Raw genomic sequence first — 17,626 nt, 5'->3', positions numbered from 1 at the left:
GTGGTCCCCAGCACAGAGGTGTCCCCAGGGTCCCCAAAAGGCAGCTCTCCCAGGGAGCTGAGGCTCAGCTCCTCACTGCAGGGGCAGCCTGTGCCCCCTTCTCCTGCTGCCAGCCCCAGGGACCAGCAGCAGCCCAGGCTGAGCCCTCTCCCTGTTACCTGAGAGAAATGAGGGCAGGGAGGTGCTGGTGTTGGTGTTGTGGGGACACCTGTCACAGACTGAAATAGTTCATGCCTCAAACACCAATATGAAGGTTTGCTCATTACAACTAAAGCTGTATAAAGAAGCTACAGCCAGAGAAACCTCCCTGAAGATCAGAACTTTGGACTGAAAGTGGAACTGCTGAGATTGGATAAAGAGAAAACCCATTCTTCAATCACCTGTAACAAACAAGGAAACAAGGAAAAGAGTGTGAACCTGACCCAGCAGCCACACCAAGGATCATTTCTGACTTGCTTTGGGGTGGGGGAGGCCATAGCCTACAGACCCATTTGCTGGGAGCAGCTTTGTACAGATTTCCCCTCTACCCTGGGTGGGGGAAGGAAGTTTGGGTGTGTTGTAACCTCTGCTCAGGGGCAGTGAACCCATCCTCCCTTGCACAAACTGGCTGTGGAACCCCCAATCCCGGGAATCCATGGGACATTCATGTGAGAGGCAGCTGAGGGGGTGCCTAAATCCACCAAAAGCTCCCTGGTGTGTCCCTCAGAGTCACTCCTGAACCACAGGACTGCACGTGATGGAACAAACCCAGAGTCTGTTGTAAAAGACAAGGGCAAACTCGCCACCAGGGAGGTGCCTGGATTTCTCTACCTGGCCTGTGTGTATATTAACCATATTAACATATTATTCTATGCTTTTTGGGGAGACCTTCACCACCAAGAAGACCAGAGGAGGATCAATGGAGTGTCATCTGGATTCATGGAATGATGATACTTTCTACCTAGTCTATCTCACCTCACTCTCTCCTGCCCACATTCCCCAAGCTCCTCTTTCCCTACTTCTTTCTTTCCCCTTTTCTTTCCCTCATATTTGCTATTAAATAAAATCCCTACTACTGTCACTGGCATATGGTCTCGTTTGCACCTTAATTCAGGCTGAGGAATTCCTCAATAATTTTAATAACTGGACTTTAACAATTCCACACGTGAATGGTGTGCTTGTGGACAATCCACCTGTGTTCATGAGCAGCGCAGCAGCCGGGGGCCGCTTCCCCTCCCCATCTGCGATGGCTCTGGCTCCCATGGTGGGGGGATTCCCACTGCCAGGCTCTAGGACTGGCCTTGTGCTTCAGCAGGAGCAGGGCTTTGCCTGGGGGCACCAGCAGCTGGGGGGAACTGGGACAAGGGCGCTTCTGTCCCCTCTGATGGGCCCCGAGGGATGGGGTGGGCGATCCTCAGCTCCCCTTTGGGTGCTCGGGCTCAGGGGCACCCAGGCACAAACTGCTCCCAAACCCTGTCAGGAAGGGCTGTGAGCACCGTGAAGCTGCATGGAATCTCTTAAAAGGCTGGAGAGCTCCTGCTCTTCTCAGCCCTGACTTGATTTTCTTTAATTAGAGCCAAAGCTTGATATATACTGTCCCTCTTAATTTGGCTAAACCTTCCTCCTGCTGCAGCACTCCTCTGCTTTCGGCAGTGGCTCCCAGCTCTGGCACTCCCCAGCCTCTTGCAGGGGCTGTGGGTGCCCTGTTGGGCTCATTTTGGGGTGTTGATGTGAGCCCTGGATTGCTCACATCATGGATAGGGGATCCTGTTGGGGTGCTTTGAGCTCTCCCTTCTTCCCAGCCCCGTGTGAAGCACTTTTCACCTTGAGCTCAAACACACCATGCACAGTGATGCCACCAGATCAGCGGGTTTGTTCCACAGGGGATGGGATCCATCCTTATCCCATGGGAAGGCTGGGGGAGCTCCGGGGCTCTCCTGGGCTGGGGAGGCAGCACTTGCTGCAGGAGCACAGGATAACGGGCTAATGTGGCTGGGAGGCTCCTGCAGAGGATTTTTCTTGTTCTTTCGATGCTAATCCAATGGCTGAGCAATGTATTGTCCTCCTGGGACCGCAGCGGGCTGGGAAATGTGCTCAGCTGAGTGTGACGGGGGAGGCAAACCTGAACTGGCAGCTCTGAGGAGCCTGCCCAGCAAAGGGACAGATCCAGCCCTCGGGGCTCACTCTTTCCCTGACTTTTTTCCTGCTCCTCTTCCCGGTGAGCGTGCTCTGGGGTGTTTCTCCTCAAATAACCTCGCCCGAAGGGAGGAAGGATGCTCAGTCCCCTTCAGGAGCAGTGGTTCAGCGTTTCCCACCCTGCCCTGCTGCTCTCCTTTACCCTGGGCTCGGTCCCTTCTTTGTTGCCTCTTCCCTGCCTGGATGGAGCTGGGCAGAGCTGCCCAGAGAGGGAATTGTTCTCCCCGGGGGGGTCAGGAGCTGCTCCTTAATGCACTGCAGCGATCCAAATGCACCTCCCTTGTCTGCACACATCTCATCTCTCTTTAATTTTTAATTGCTGCTCGTGTTTCCTCTGAGCATCTCCCTTTGCAGTCGGCGAGCCGGGAGCCCTTCTTGACCGATAAAGCTGGGCCAGGTTCTCCTTTCACCTTTTGTGTTTGCTTCTCGTGAAGCCGGGGTCGTTGCTGGGTTTAATTAACATAGTAAGGAAAATGCATGAGTTTATTTAAGCAGGAAGAGAAAGGGAAATTCAGCTTCCCCGCTGCTCTCAGAACACATAATCCTATTGGGAGCTGAGGAGTGATCCTTACATCGATTATTTTCCTCTGCTGCATTAGCAAATTAGCAGCTAATGGAAGTGAAGGATTCACAGTGCTGACGGGCTGGAAGAGCAGGAATTTCCCAAATTCCCCGTGCAAGGCAGCGCTGACAGCCCTGTGCTGACGGGAGCTGGAGAATCCCGTGTGTTACACCTGACCTGGCTGTGCCCCTCCAGCAGGTACCTGAGCACAGGACGTATCCTGGGCTGTGCTGCCAGCACTGGGGGCTGCAGCATCCCTGGGATCCAAGGGCTGCAATCCTGCTGCCCCTGCTCCCCAGGGGATGCTCCCAGCAGGAGATGGGCTCCAGGCTGCAACCAGCCTCCAACCCTGCCGGATTTGCCCCCGGGGATGCTGCTGGCTCTGCCTTCAGGTCGTGCAGAAGTGCTGAACATCATCATCGGGCTCCCAGCTGCCTTCCTAGGGTAGGAGAGGACTGAGATCAGTGTCTGCCTGCTGGTACCTTGCACCCCACTGAGACCTCAGCCATGCAGATAGCTCCAGGGAACAGACAACTCTAGAAAACAGCCCCAGTGAACAGCTCCAGGGACCAAAGAACAGCTCCAGGGACCAGAGAACAGCTCCAGAGACCAGAGAACAGCTCCAGAGACCAGAGAACAGCTCCAGAGAACAGCTCTGGGGATCAGAGAACATCCCCCAGGGACCAATGAAAAGCTCCAGGGACCAAAGAACAGCTCCAGGGGTCAAAGAACAGCTCGAGGGGTCAGAGAACAGCCCTGTGAGCTGAAGAACTGTCCCAGAGAACAGCCCTGGGGAGCAGAGAGCAGCCCCATGGACCAGAGAACAGATTCTGGGACCTTCATGACTGGTAAATCCCCCAGGGCAGTGTCAGGTGCCCTCTCATTGCTGTGTTAACTGAGCAGTGCTTCTGGATTTCCAGTGTTGAAGGGAAATCATCTTCTGCAGGCTGCAGTCACAGGGACTTTAAGCTAGTGGATGAATCTTCAGCACCCACATTTACTGCACATTTACTGCACATTTACTGTAAGGCCAGCTGTGCCCAGACTCTTTGCTGTCACCTCTTGGTCCCTTTCAGCAGTGTCAGGGAGCTCCTGAGCATCCTGTGCATGGGGATGCAAAGGTGGCTTTAGGACACTGCCATCCCCTCCCTGCTTTTTGCCGCTGTTCTCTCCAAACACCAACAGAGGAGCAAATTTAGGGTTTTTTAGCTGTTTTTTAGCTGGTGATGCTCAGTGGCACAGGAGGTCGGGCCCGGGCTCGGAGCCTTTCTGCCTTGTTGCTACAGAGATGGGCAGAGGCGTGAATGCAGCGATTGAGGCTGAGCCAGCGCTGGAGCCCAGTGGTTTCGTGTCAATAAAAGAGCTCCCTGTCCCCAGCAGTGTCGCCTGGAGGGGACAGAGAAGTTACGGTGACTGAGTGATCCTAACGCCCAGAGCATTTGGGCATCGCAGATCCCGAAATCAAATTATCTCTCTTATCTCAAGGGCAAGGCTGTGCGTGGGGAGGACTTAAGGAAGTGGCTTGTCATGGCACATTACAGCTCCACCGTTTGCTGTGATTCTCCCCCTCCAGGATCATTATTTTTCCATGAAGACCAAGTAGCTTGAGGCTTGAGAGAAGGCTCCAAGATGAAACATGGGCAGACCCAACCCCCAGGCTTTGGAAAGGGTTGAAGGAGAGTCCTGGGCTGGAGTGGGGAGTCTCTGGAGGGTCCTGGGGTGCTTTTGGATCCCCAGCACATGATCCAGGTGAAGCCCAGGTAAATCCTGTCACTGTGGCTTGTCTGGAGGTGCTCCAGCTGAGCAGTGATGAGTGTGTGTCTGTGACCTTCACAAGAATGTATTTTAAGCTTTATTTCTGGTGGGTTACAGCTCCCCTGCATTTATAACCCTTTTTCTGCAGCTGTGGTGACCCAGGGAGGTTCTGTGCAGCCACGGCAGGTTGGGGAGCTGTGGGACTCGGGCTTGCACAGTTACCAGGGATCAGCTGAAAATTCCCAAGGCCTTTTGCTGGGTGTCCTAGGGTGATTTTATGATGCTTGTACCCCCAGTTGTTCTGTTTATGCTGGATATTAAGTTCTGCCCCTCTAAGGCCGGTTCTGAGTGCAAAGGTGGAGAGAAGAGGCCGCAGTTTGTTTGCACAAACAGCACTGACTGCTCTGTGCTCCTGGACTGTGCTGTCTGCAGCAGGGACAGCAGGACACAGCTCTCCTTTGGCTGTTTTTCAGCCAGCTGAGGCAGAGAGATTCCCCAGACTGTGGCTTTTCCTTTTCTTGGAGCTGCTGGGCCCTGCTCTGGGCTGAAGGCCCAGGCAAAGCCCGGGAGCTCAGGCCTGGGCCCAGCGGGGCCGGGCCGCGGCATTTTCCAGCCTGGAGGGGCTGATAAGAGACTGAGCTGAGCTGCCCCCAGACAAGAACTTCTGAATTTGCCACCTCTTCAGAACAGAGAGAGGTTCCATTGTTTAATAAGATTCATTTTCCAAGTTTGTGAGTACTTTGCTTGTCAAACAAACAGATTTTTCCACTTCTCTCAAAGAAGGTTTATGTCTCCCAAACCTGTGGGGGGTAAGGGCAGCTTGAAGGGGATCCCATTTGGAGTTTTTCTCCCAAATTTGCCCTAAACCAGGACACTGGGCCAGTGCTGGAGGATGAGTCCCATCTCCCAGAGCATGCTCTGGTGTCAGAGCTGGAGCTTTGGCCCTGCCCCAGTTACAGGCAGAGCTGTGGAGGGGCAGCCTGGAGCCTGCACCAGAGATGCTCCATTTCCACCTCTGGGTGTAAAAACTGGTGTAAAACTGGTTCCTTTTGGGCCAGCTGGCTGCTGGGCTGGTTCTCTCCATTCCCTGCTGCTGCTGAATTCGGAATAACAAACAAACCTCTGTGTGTGTGTGTGTGTGTGTGTGTGTGCACACTATAACTTCAGCATATTGATTTTTGGGGCTATTGCTTCTCAGCTGCCGAAGAAGATAATTCACTACTTTATTACCATCCTTGGATTTTAGATTTATCCCTCTAAACAGACATCGAGCTGGTAGTTAATTAAGCTTTTGTTTCAAGCAGCATCACAGGGAAAGGACTGGCTGCTGCAGCTCTTCTCCTCAGGGATGAGTGCCCTGGGGGGATGGGGAATGCCACATTCCTGTCCCTGTGATGGATCCTGCATGGTGGATTCTGGTGGGAATTGGGAGTGGCAGAAGTAATTCTGACTGCTGCTGCTGACCCCAGCACCCTGCCAGGATGTGCATGGAGATAGACAAGAGCAGATTTCTGTATTTTATTTTATTTTATTTTATTTTATTTTATTTTATTTTATTTTATTTTATTTTATTTTATTTTAATTTTTTAGATTTTATAATTTTATATTATGTGTTTCATATTACATTTTATTTCATATTATATTCTATTATATACTACTATATATTGTTATATATTATTGCTATATATTATTATATTATTATATTATTATATTATTATATTATTATATTATTATATTATTATATTATTATATTATTATATTATTATATTATTATATTATTATATTATTATATTATTATATTATATATTTTATATTTTATATTTTGTGTTTTATATTTTATTTCGGTTTTTTATTTTTAATGTTATATTTTATTTTATTTTAATTTCCTGGTCAGTGTTCAGGAGGCACCTGGAAGAAGCCAAAGTGTCTGAGCTGCCTTCTGCCTGTCCAGGACCAGCCAAACCCTTTGGGGGAGTTTTCCAGCCCAGGATCAGCTCTGGAAGGAGGAATGGGAGGACACCATCTCCTCCCTGGTCCCTTCTCCCCTCAATGTCACTCACCCCTAATTCTTAAATAATTAATGTGTGGTGCCTTGCCACACCCCAGATTTTCCTGCTGGGAAGCCGCTGCCAGTGGCCTCAGGGAGGAGCTGGACTGGCACAATCCAGAGCTTGTGGGATGCACAGAAGGACCTTGGATTTATCCTTCTGGAGGTCAGAGGTTCCCATCCCACAGAATTCACCCCTCACTGGAACTCTGGGCCCTGCTGCTCTGCCCTCCTTGGTGGGATATTCCCTGTCCCCCCACCCCAGGCTCTCGGGAAGGCACAGCTGGACCCTGGCACACCCCAGGAGGTGGTTTGGCTGCTCCACCACCCACTCCATGCAGTGTTTATGTGCATTAGGAAGGTTTCCAGCCCTATGGAGCTGAGCTGATCTTAAAAAGAAGTTCTTGGAATGAAGGGCTCTGCCTCCTGCTGGTGCCGGGCTCTGGAGGGCAGCACCAGATTTTGAGGTGGTTTTGCTTCTCAGGTGAGGACTAAGAATTCCTGTCAGAGCAGCAGGAGATGGGAATGGAGTGAGCAGGCAGGAAATCAGGGGTAGCAAGATCCCCATGGCACCTTCATTAGGCTGCTGCTCCCCTCCTGGAGAATCCAGAGGAGGCCAGATGTTCCCAGCTGCACCTAAAACAGCAGGGACCGAGCACCCAGCTGGTGTCTGGGGTCTGCCCATGCACTGGGGCTGCCTGGCTGTGTCCATAAGGTCCCCACAGGATGGGCTTCAGAGAAGGGTGTCCTTGCCAAGATGACCTGAGGGTTTGTTTGTGCTGCTCCTGAGCCACACAAATCCTCAGTCTGTGTGTCCGTCTGCATCCTGCTGGGATCCTGCCCCGTGTGACAATGACTCCTTCCCTGTCACCTGCCCATGAAAAGTGTGGATGAACACAAAAATCCTTCTGCATTTAAGAAGTCCTGGAGAACAGAGTTTTGCCTCTCACTTCTGCTTGGAAAAAAAGTGCTGTTTTATGATAAAAAATTGATTTGGGGTAAGTTTCCAGTTGCTGTCCCTGAGCTCACTTGTGGCTGGTGCTGCTGCAGCTTAGGCTCCCTGGAGGTGACCAAAGCCACCCCTGGTTTCCACCGGGGAGAAGGAAGCAGTGTGAGCACATGGGATGCCTGTGGAAACGCAGTATCACAGCAGCATTTCCTCATCATCAGCCCCACGGGAAAACCCTGGGATTGTGCACAATCAAGGTTAGTTTGTAGAGGAGGGAGTGGCTGGTGCTGGGAGGGCACTGGAATTGCTCAGCACTTGAGGAGGGATCACTAAGCCAGGCCAGGCAGGTGGGGCTGCAGGGGGGTTTCTCTCTCTGGAGGAAAATGGGATGGAGAAAGGCTGGGGAAGACCATGGGGGGAGAGCATCCCAATGTGGGGAAGGCAAAGGGACAGATGTCACCCAGTGTCACCTGTGCTTTATGGTACCTGTGGTGGTGTCCAGTGCAAAGAGGGGCAGCAGCCACATGGCCAGCGTGGCATGTTGGCACCACAGCCCCCCAGAGCACAGCCTGGCCCTGTCCTGTAGCCTGGTCAGGAGTGCACATGGGGGACAGCATTGTCCTTCCAGCCATTCTGTGCCCACCCCAGAGTGCTGCATCCCGTCCCTCACCCTCAGTGGGGTGCACCCATCCTGGCTGGGGTTGGAAATGGGGCGTCTCTGGGCTCTGTGCACACTTGGCTCCTTTAAATCCCAACTTTTGGGAAGCTTTTTGTGCTTGCCACCTTTCACAGGAGAGCTGGAAACACCTCTGCTGAGCTCAGCACTGCTTCTCCTGCTTCAGCTCTCATGGCCCTTTCTTTGTCTTCCCAAGGACACTGCCCTGGTCCTTTTGGCGGTACCCTGAAATACCCGGGGAATTTGGGGACCCACATCGTGGGCCGTGACTGTGCCCCCCAGACAGAAAACAGAGCGATGGGGCTACAGAGCTGCAGCCTGGTGCTGCCAGACTCCAGACCCGCCTTTCCCCGCAAGGGAGGTTTGTCCTGCTCCTAAACCCCTCCAAATCGAACACCACCCGGGCACGGTGCTCGGTGGCGTTTCTGATCTGGCTGTCCCCTCCAAAGGGCCAGCCCTGCCTCCCGAGGTCCCCCCGCCGCGGGAGGATGTCACCTGCGCGGGGATGCTGCCGCCCTCTCCGCCCAAACCCGGCCATCCTCCCTTCAAAACGCCATCCCCTCACCTCGGGGGGGCTGCCGCACCCCCACTCCCCTGCCGCCCTGCCCTGACCCCCCCTCTGCGGGGCCGGCTTGCCGCTAGATGGCAAGCGGAGCCCGGCGGAGCCCGGCGGAGGCTCCGCGGGGCGGTGCGGGGCGGAGCGGAGCCGCAGCGCGGGGTGCGCGGAGCGGAGCCCGGGGCCCGGCCATGGGCTCGGCCGGCAGCGGGCAGGGGCAAGGGTAGGGCAGGGGGGCCGTGTCCCCCCGGTGCCCCCGCGCAGCCCCCGCCCGCTGAGCCCCGCTCCTGCCGCCCTCGCTGCCGCTGGGGGGGTGCGGGGCCGCCCCCTGCCCGCAACTTTGAACGATGATCACTGTCAACGCGGATGGCAAGATAATGGTCAGAAGATGCCTCGTCACCTTGAGACCCTTTAGGTAAAGTTGGTGTTTCCTTCTGGCCGCCTCGCCCGGCTCCTGCGGGTGGGGAGCGGCCGGCGGAGCGCGTTCGGTGCGGGGGGATGCGGCTGGCCGGTGTCACTGGGGGCTGTGGTGGCCGGGTGTCCCTGTGCCAGCTCCGGGTGTCACTGGGGGCTGTGCCAGCTCCGGGTGTCCCTGGGGGCTGTGGTGGCCGGGTGTCCCTGTGCGAGCTCCGGGTGTCCCTGGGGGCTGTGGCTGGCCGGTGTCACTGGGGGCTGTGCCAGCTCCGGGTGTCACTGGGGGCTGTGGCTGGCCCGTGTCCCTGCGGGCTGTGGTGGCCGGGTGTCCCTGTGCCAGCTCCGGGTGTCCCTGGGGGCTGTGGTGGCCGGGTGTCCCTGGGGGCTGTGGCTGTGTCCCTGGGGGCTGTGCGTGCAGGTGTACCCAGCCCAGCCGGCCGTGCAGGGATCCGGGCAGGTCCTGCCCGCGGGGCAGCGTGCGGCTCTCGCTGGGGCAGGTTCACCCCACCGCCGGTGCCTCTGGGGTTATCGCAGGGCTGCTCGCCGCTGGTACCGTTCTGAGTACCGTTCTCGGAGATGTTGATACTCGGGGGGATTCGGTTCCTCTGGTTCAAGCCTGCTGGTGCAGTTGGAAATTTTGAAACCCACCCTGAACTGGCAGTGGGGCTGGGGTAGGTGTCCAAACCCGAACCCCTCCGGCTCCAGCACACCCGTACCCACCCATTGCTTTTCCCCTTGCTGTAACTCCCCATTTTTGCTTCCAAACATTCGCTTCCCCTCTCCAGCCCTTGCTCTCCGGCTTCTTCGCTTCCCTGGATATGTGCTTGGGCTGCTCCTGAGCTTGAGACACAAGGTGGTGGCAGTTCCTTGGTGTTTAGATGGGGAGAGGGACCAAAACCCCTTATGGATGGAGGGGAACGTGCCGGGGAACGAAGCTCGAGGTGGGGTGAGGTTTCCAGCACTCCCCGCTGTGTTTGGGGGTCTGGAGCAAGGATCTGCTCGCTGCCTTTTTGCTTAGCCCAGGCTATTGCCCGGCGCAGGGAGGACGGGCTGGGCTGACGCCGCTCGCTTGCACTCAGGTGTGAAAAGGTTTTCTCTTCTCACACTCGGGAGCTGCTTGGATCTGCTTGCCTGCAGCGATTTCTGCTGCTGGATGCCGCGGCACTGCCCTGGGACTGGGGAACTTGGCCAAGGGGATGCCACAAAGCCTGTGAGGGTTCCCAAGGCTCCGGCTTGCTCCGAGTGGAGCCGGGAGTGAGCGCGACAGACGCGAGAAGGGCACTCTCACCCCGGGGAACGCTCCTTGCCTGGCTGTTTGCTTTCTTAACTGCGTTTGAATTCCACAGTGAGGAAGTGACTGGCTGGAACAGCCCTGTGCCCTGGGCATCGCCCCTGAGACAGGGGAACCCCATCTCCAGCAGTGGCCTGGGGTCAGGGTGGGAGAGCACAGGGTGACTACGAAGTCCCATCAGGGATGAGGATGTGTGTGGATGAGGGGTTTGTGATGGCTGGATGAGGGGTTTGTGATGGTCTCTGGTGTCCAGACTTGCACTGCCCTGGCTGTGTGCCCTGGGCTGGCTTCTGCTCTCCAACCAGTACAGACCAGTATTGGTGCCACTGGAACCAGTGGGGTTACCTTGCTGTTAACAGCCAGGCTCCCCCTGTGCAAGAGGAGGAATTCCCAAGACCCTCTCCTTACTGTCCCACAGTGTCCAGGACCTCTGCACCTCCTCCATGCTGCTGTCATGCTGAGTGTGACCCCCCCATGCCACAGTCCTGTGTCACCTTGCTCCCATGCCAGCGTGGGTGAGTGTTGGCACTGCCCAGCTCCAGCCATAACCCGCTGCTAATCAGCTCTGCTCCCCTAACGTCAGCACCCCACATCCTCGGCTGATGGGGGTCAGGGATAACCTCCAGGAGTGGGAGAAGGTCCTGGCAATCAGGAGGGGTCCTGGAAATTGTTTCTCTTCTGCTGGCTGGGCAGAGCCTCACTGCTCTGGGAATCCCGTGGTGCAATCCCCTGCCTGATGTGGATCGCAGCCATCGGAGGAGCAGGAGGAGCGGTGCCATCGGCAAACAGCACACAGGAAACCTGATCCTGTGCACCAAAACATTTCATTAACCACCCTCCAGACACGCTTAGCAAAGCAATGCAGAGCCCTGAGCTGGGAGAATGCCTGCAGAAAGGGAAGGGGAGAGGGAGCAGATCAGTCTGGAAAACCACAAGAGTGTCCAAGGGTGGCTCTGACTTCATCTCAGCAGCAAAGGAGGTCTCGTTTGTGATGGTGCTGGATCCGGGCAAGAATTCACCGAGGAGTTCTGTCCAGCTCACCCAGCTCTTGGCTCTGTAGTTCTGTTTGCCAGCTGGAAACCAGATCCAGGCATTCTGTGGGATGTAACAGTGGTCAGTGTGAGAGTTCACTTTGGTCCCCTGCATGGATCACGGTGCCCATGGCTGAGCATCAGTTTGACAGCAGCACAACCCTCTTGGGCTCCCAGCAAAACAGGTTTGAGGGAGAGGGATCATTTATTAACCTGACCTGTGCTGGTAGGAATGGTGGCTCAGCTTTTGGGAGCTGAACACTTGTCTAATAAAAGATGTAACCTGATTCTGTAGCCCTTGGTTTCCCCCTGCACCTGTGTAGGATTCTCCCTGTGGGTCCCTGCTGGGTGATGTGGCACCATGAGCACGGTTCCAGTATCACATTCCCAGTGTCACAGTCCCATCCTGCTGGGTGCTGCTGGCCTTTCTCCCCCCATCACATCCCAACTCAGCACTCAGACCCTCTTGGTCACACCCAGCTTTCAGTTCCATGGGCCAAAATCCTCCATGACTGGGGCATCACTTCCAATTTTCATTTAAGACTTGAGGAATTTCGCTTTCTTCTCTTTTGGGCACTGAGCCAGAGCCCAGAACTGTGAACATTTCAGTTTGGGGAAGATGTGGAGAGGGACTTGGCACCAGAACTGTGCCTGAGTGATGAATTAAACGTGACATTGGATGACAGGCAAAGCCAGCGTGCAGGATAGATGCTATTTGGTCCTTGGAACTCCATAGTCTTCAGGGAGCTAGTCTTGATTTTGGGGAAGAGGACCTAGTGCTGGGATCTGGTATGTTTTATCTATTTGTGGTAAATTTGTTTTCTGTATAAGGAGTTTTCACTCAGCTGACTCTGGCCCAGGCATTTTTATTCACCTGGAAAACATCAGCAAAAGCAAAGGAGTTGGGGTTCTCAGGTTGAGGGTCCAGCCCTGCACCCTCCCTGCTCCCTGGAGCCCTGCTCTGGGCTGGATCTCCCAAGGACAGTAATTCCAGTAAGGCTCCAATTCCCTTTTTTGTTGTTGTTGTTGTTTTTTATGAAAAGAGCATCTTGCATCTCCCCTACGCTCTCTGTAATCCAGTCAAAATGAAAAAGATTTAGTTTCCTAGGGAGATGGTAAAGCACAGATCACCTTTGTATCTTTTTCTTCCCTTCTCCTTTTTCTTTCTGCTTGGTGTTTAATGATCTCTCCTTGCCAGACTATAATTATGAAGATTAAAAAGCGTCAACAAGGTCTCGCATAATGATGAAGATATTGTCAATAGGAGGTGTGAGAGCAGCATCAGGTCTGAGTATTTATTCAGGTGATGCTTTGTTGAAATGCTTCTGGGGGGAGGGGATAGCAGGACAGGGCCATGGCTGGGTTTGGTACCAGGATGTGCTCCCAGGGAGGGCCCTGGGGTGCAGGGCTTGTTTGGGCTTTGACCCCCTTCAGCTTGTTTCTTCCCCAGCCTGCTGCTGTCCTCTCCTGCCAGGGAAGTGCCGAGGCACACAGTGCTCCCTAAGGGTAAATTCAGCCCTCCAAAGTCAAGCTGGGTGCAGCCACCCCCTCCAGTGTGTTCCTGAGAGCCTTTCCCAGACCCAGCACTGCACTGGGCTCAGGCTGTGATAATGGCAGTGCACTAATGTCCCCAGATCACCCCCTCTCCAAGCTATTTATGGGACACCACGCTGCTTTGCAGCATCAGGGACGCTCTGCTGCCTCCACAATCACCTCCCTGCTGGAGCTGGACCACGGCTCTCTGGAATCCTCCCAGGTCTGCTTTGGGGAGGGGGCTGAGGTCTGGCTCGTGTCTGAGTGCAGATTCCACAGCTCGATGGTTCATCAGCATCTGCTGGGGAGGGGGTGGCTCTGCTCCACTGGTTATTGCTTGTGGGGCTCACCAGCTGTGCCTGTAGCCAAACCTTTAGGGATGGGAGCCTGGATTAGTGCACAGTGGTTTATATATTGTGTGGAAACTGCTTTCCACCCCTCCAGGGGCAGCTCATTTGGAAATTAAAGGGACCTGAGCTGGTCCACGCCTGCACGGAGATGTCAGGCATTTTCAGTGATGTGCTTGAGCATCCCCTTTCCCAGGTGGGTCAGCTCTGGCAGGCCAGCTCGGGCCTGGCTGTCAGGGAGTGTTTGTGCTGGTGCTGAGTGTGCTGCTGGCAAGGCTCATTTGTGCTGACAAGCCCAGGGTGCTGCTTTTCCTCTTGGTTAGGTGGGAGGTGAGAAGGGGATGGGGAGCTGTGCTGTGCTGCTTGTCCAGAGCCCATGGCCAGGTGTCCCTGATCCACCAGGGATGGGGCAGGGCTGATCCATGGGGATGGGCAGGAGTTAGGGCCCTGTCTGCTCTGAGCAAGGCTGATCCTCCTCAGGAAAGGCAAAGAAAACCCTTTGTTCTTGAGCTGGCTGCTGCTGAAAGAGGCTGCCCTGGATCTGGGGCTCAGGTGTGTGCTCTCTGTGTGACAGCAGCGTCAGAGCTGCCTGGATGGAGGTAGGGAGCTTGTGGGATCTCCTGTAAGTGCCATGTCTTGCCCAGGGGTCTTTCCAGGCAAGGAAAGCCTGGCCATGCCGTGCTGGGACAGTAGGGAGCTGCCCTGGGAGCTCCTCCACCAGATTTCCCTGGGGAAGCCCAGCCCCTCTTGAGCTGCTTGACCCCGTATTTGAGTTCTCCACAACATCTCCAGTCACTAACGAGGGTTTTGAAGCAGGTCACTTTATTTGTTAGCCCTTTCCAGCAGCAGATAATTGTGGTGCTGGTGTGCTATAGCCCACAGTTGAAGGCTGGTTCCTGCTCCTCTGCCTTTTTAGCTACATAGGAATGCTTAGGTGGAGGGCTGTGGGCTCCTTTGCACCTGGAAAAGCCTGGGTGGCTGTGCTGTGTCTGTGTGCAGCTCCTGAGCCCTGTGGAGGTTGCTGTGAGCTTGTAAAGGAAGCTTGGAGGCTCCTGTCCCCCATGGTTTGCTTCCCTTTGGCTCAGGGATGCTGAGAGGCAGCGATAGCAGCGGGCAGCCCCGAGGGCTTCCTCAGCTCCCTGTCCCACATGGGATTTACCTGTTGGAAGACAAACCTGTTGTTTCACCAGCCTGGCTGGGGGTTGTCTTTTCTCCTTCTCGTCCTCGAGATTTCCCCTGGGTTTGGTGGCTGAGATGCTGCTGCTGCTCCGGGAGCTGTCACACTGACACCTGGCAGTGGCTCTGCCAGGGCTTTTCCCGTGTGTCCGCTGGAGGCTCCGGCACCTCCACGGAGTCTCAGGGATGATGGCAGCATCTCTGAGCAGTGGAAGGAGGCCAAACATCCATCCCTTGGCACAGAGCACTCTGCTTTACACTCCCTGGTGCACAACAGCCAGGCTGGCACAGAGCTCTTGCCTTCAGCCCTTCCGCCCCCAGAAGAGTGACTGGCCCAAATCTGGCCTGAGCAGGAGCAGTGCTGGGAGCTCCTGGTCCTCCCTGAAGGTGACCTGCAGGTGACACCCTGCCACGTGTGTCCCCTGGGAGCCCCTTCCCTGCCTTCCCTGGTGAACAAAGTGTCGATGGGATGGCCCCAGGGCACATGAGTGCTGCCCTGCAGTTCCCTCTATGCCCCATAGTGCACAGGGGACACAAGGACAATGCCGGTGGCCTAGTTACAGGGGAACAAAAGGCTTTATTTAAAAAACTGAAAGGGTTTTTTTTTTAGATCCTTTGGGAGGAAGGGAAGGTAGAGGTCTCTCTTTACTCCTCTCTCCCAGAGGAACACAGGTATTGTTTATTGTAGTGGTTCCTGTGGTCTGGGTTATTGGGCTGGACCCAGTGGAACATTGTATGGCCAGCTGTGGTCTGGCTCAGCTTCCCCACTGAAGATGCAAATCCACCCCTGCAAATCCCCTGAGTGCAGAGGAGGATTCCTCAAGGCCTGCCCATTGGAGCAGGCTGCAGGGATTTTGGGGGGGTTCTCAGGCAAAGCCCCCCTGCTCAGTGCCAGGGTTTGGGCAGAAGCACCCTGGGCCCTTTGTGGAGCACATGAGGGTCTGGCCATGGCTCGGGTGAGGTGGGGCTGGGGCTGCACAGATGCTCCCTGCCTGGGCTGGGTGAGGTGAGCCCCAGGGATGGAGCTGGGATTGTCCCAGACACCCAAAGCTTCTCCTGCTGCCGTGTGAATGGATTACCCCAGGGGCAGGGGGTGCTGGGGCTGGCCCGGGAGGGAGGAGGTGGCTCCTCATCACACCTTGCTCCAGCTCTGCTTTCTCTCCCGCAGGATTTTCGTGCTGGGCATTGGATTTTTCACCCTGTGCTTCCTGATGACGTCCCTGGGAGGGCAGTTCTCAGCCAAGCGCCTGGGGGACTCCCCCTTCACCATCCGCACCGAAGGTGAGCGCGGCCCCGTGTCCGGCCTGTCCCATGAGGTGCTCCAGGGCTGAGCTGATGAGTGCCAGGGATGCAGGAGGATGGAGCTTGGATCTTCCATTCCCACAGGTCCTTCCTGGCCCCTTTTTGGGATTACCAGGATGGCTCAGGGCCCTGCTGGCCTCTCTTGCTGTGTGGCTCCAAGCTGGCTGTGCTCATGCCCAGAGGTGTGAGGCACTGGGGTGAATGCTGGAGTGTGGGTGCTGACCCTGGCTTGCAGCAGAAAATGGGGGAGCAGCGGGATCAGACCCTCAGCTGGCAGCAGTGTGAGCTGTGGGCTGCCCCTGGGCTGATGTGTGGAGCATTTGGCTCAGGTGTTTGGAGATCTTGGTGGGTTTGAGCACTTGTGGTCTGCAGGGAGTGGAAACTGTTCCTTAGGAAGAGAAAATAAAGGCCCTTTGTGGTTTTGTGCAGATACTGGCATGTAGAAGAGGAATATTCTGATTTTTAGCAAGTGTGTGTTACGTTGTATTTTTTTTTGGCGAGACATGAAGTCAGCTCAGGAGACAGGTCTGTGGTGGGACAGTCAGGTCCTGCCCTTGCTCTGGGAGGACACTGTGCCATGGATGGAGCTTCCCCTGACCTTTCCTCTGAGATTCCAGTCAACTGAAACTGGAGAGAACTGCCCAGCTTGAACTCCCCTGAGCAGGGTGAGATGGGCTTGGTCAGGCCACCGTGGTCTTCTCCTCCTCCATGCCATAAAAACATGGAATGATCTAAGCTCCACAGCCTCACCTAGGATGTGATTTTGGAGTATTAAATCCTTTCCTTGAGGCACTGCTGCTTCCCTACAGGAGGAGAGGGATCAAGTGGTGGTTTCCAGAAGCTGGGTGGTGTTAAAGCCCTCAGTTAACTTTCCAAGAGGTGGATTTGCAGTCTGTGGCCGCTGGATTTCTGTTCTCCCTGTGGATGGAGGACATGGTGGCTGATCCTCCCCTTCTGTTCCCATCACCAGCTCCATTAAACCCCTTTTCCAAGGACTGGTGTGTTCCTGGTGACCTCAGCCTGGAGTGCTGGCAGGGTCAGTGCTTTTCAATGTTTCTGCACTTGTCAGGGTACGTGTCCCCATGGGGAAGATGTGTTCTGTGCTCCTGTCCCCAGGCCAAGCACACATTCCAGGATGGCTGGTGAGTGAAGTCTGCTTTTAGGGGATTTCTTCCTTCTTGGGATAAGAAACAGCACAAGGAGAGTGGGCAGAAGCCCCCAGACCACCCTCTTCTCCAAACCTTCTTCAGACCTGGCTTTTGAGGAGATGGGTCCTGAAAAGATTGTTGAGTTTAAAATCAAGGTGTCAGTGTTCCAGCTGCCCTCTGTCCCAGAGGAGCCCCAGTGTCCTTGAAGTTTGTAGAGAGCTGAAAGAAAGGCAGAGACACAGATTAACTGCGGGGCCAGCTGAGGTGTGGCACACATTCTGCTGCAAAGAGCAGCAAAGGTTTCCAGAAACCTGCAGAAGCACCTAGGGTTACCCCAGAGGGCTCTAAATTTGGGGTAAAATAATGGCAAAAACCCCATTATTCAGCTCTTTACCCCCTTTCTGGATGCCTTGGAGTGGCTTTTCCCATCTTTATCCTTGTCATCAATTTAACCCAGACCTTTGAACCCACTGACTGCATCCTGGCCTGTCTCTGGTTTACTGGGAGCAGTGTCAGCAATGGAGCTGGGTCAAAACAAATCTCCTTTTTCAAGCCCTCACACCTCAAATCCTGCACACTTGGGGGTTCAGCTGGTTAAATCAAAGTGTGTAAATGGGTTCACCCTCTTGCCTGATGCTCTTTGGCTCTGCTGAGGGCTGTGAGC

At 55.0% G+C, this 17,626-nt stretch overlaps 1 protein-coding gene and 1 long non-coding RNA gene across 2 annotated transcripts in view; both read left to right on the top strand.

The window, feature by feature from the left end:
- The first annotated feature begins 2,050 nt into the window (after window positions 1-2,050).
- Window positions 2,051-7,475, top strand: LOC111937520 (uncharacterized). The gene is made up of 2 exons (XR_002868660.2): window positions 2,051-5,223; window positions 6,387-7,475. It is a non-coding gene; the product is annotated as an uncharacterized LOC111937520 (long non-coding RNA).
- A 1,425-nt stretch (window positions 7,476-8,900) lies between these two features.
- MGAT5B (alpha-1,6-mannosylglycoprotein 6-beta-N-acetylglucosaminyltransferase B) overlaps window positions 8,901-17,626 on the top strand; it is a 65,294-nt gene continuing 56,568 nt past the window's right edge. Inside the window, exons 1-2 of the mRNA XM_086857736.1 lie at window positions 8,901-9,135; window positions 15,681-15,793. Of these exons, the coding sequence (XP_086713862.1) occupies window positions 9,068-9,135; window positions 15,681-15,793 (181 nt within the window). The 5' untranslated portion in view covers window positions 8,901-9,067. The remainder of the gene's footprint in view (window positions 9,136-15,680; window positions 15,794-17,626) is intronic.

This window comes from Cyanistes caeruleus, chromosome 19 (genome assembly GCF_971803275.1).
Source record: "Cyanistes caeruleus chromosome 19, bCyaCae1.hap1.1, whole genome shotgun sequence".
In the NCBI taxonomy this organism is placed as follows: Eukaryota; Metazoa; Chordata; class Aves; order Passeriformes; family Paridae; genus Cyanistes; species Cyanistes caeruleus.
The sequence above is the reverse complement of the archived record's forward strand: the minus strand, read 5'-3'. Positions and strand labels throughout refer to the sequence as shown.